Raw genomic sequence first — 536 nt, 5'->3', positions numbered from 1 at the left:
CCCCAACATTGTTGAGCGTCTCTTCGGAGGAGCTGCGCTCGCAGACCTCCTCGGGGCCGTAATCCGTGGCCCGAGAAACGTCGAATATCTCGGAAGAAACGTCCTCCGTGCGTGACTCATCCGGGTCGTCCAGGCTCTCGGTGTCCTCGGTGATGCTAGTAGCCACCTGGGCCGTAGTGACACTGGTGATCTGGAAGCAGCTCTTCTTCTTGGCCGGCATCTTGGACATGGTGAGGAAGGCTGGAAGGGCAGAGAGGCACCCGGCTCCTCCGCGATCTTGCCAGAAACCAGGAAGGGCAGAACACTGGCCCCCAAAGACAAAGTCCGCGTCCGTGCTGGGGTCTGAGGCCCGCCGCTCTAAGAGTCACGGGCTGATCCGGGCGCCGGCCGCTCCGTGAGACATCCTCCTCCCGTTTCCTTATCCGAGTCGGTCTCTACGGCTCTGCCCCCGTCTCACTCGTGCGGCGGCTCCTCCTTCCTTCTCGCCTCCCGCAGTCGCGGCGCCTCAATTCAATCCCCCCAGTGGCGGCGAGAGC

At 63.4% G+C, this 536-nt stretch overlaps 1 protein-coding gene across 1 annotated transcript in view; it reads right to left on the bottom strand.

Annotated features, from left to right (window-relative positions):
* The window catches only part of TSC22D2 (TSC22 domain family, member 2), a gene marked incomplete at its 5' end in the record, with an annotated part of 50954 nt that overhangs the window by 49964 nt on the left and 454 nt on the right, over window positions 1-536 (bottom strand). The window contains one exon of the mRNA XM_010835415.1: window positions 8-276. Coding sequence (XP_010833717.1) covers window positions 8-276 — 269 coding nt within the window. The remainder of the gene's footprint in view (window positions 1-7; window positions 277-536) is intronic.

This window comes from Bison bison, unplaced genomic scaffold (genome assembly GCF_000754665.1).
Source record: "Bison bison bison isolate TAMUID 2011002044 unplaced genomic scaffold, Bison_UMD1.0 scf7180017864042, whole genome shotgun sequence".
NCBI lineage: Eukaryota > Metazoa > Chordata > Mammalia > Artiodactyla > Bovidae > Bison > Bison bison.
This window is presented reverse-complemented; position numbering and strand designations above follow the sequence as displayed.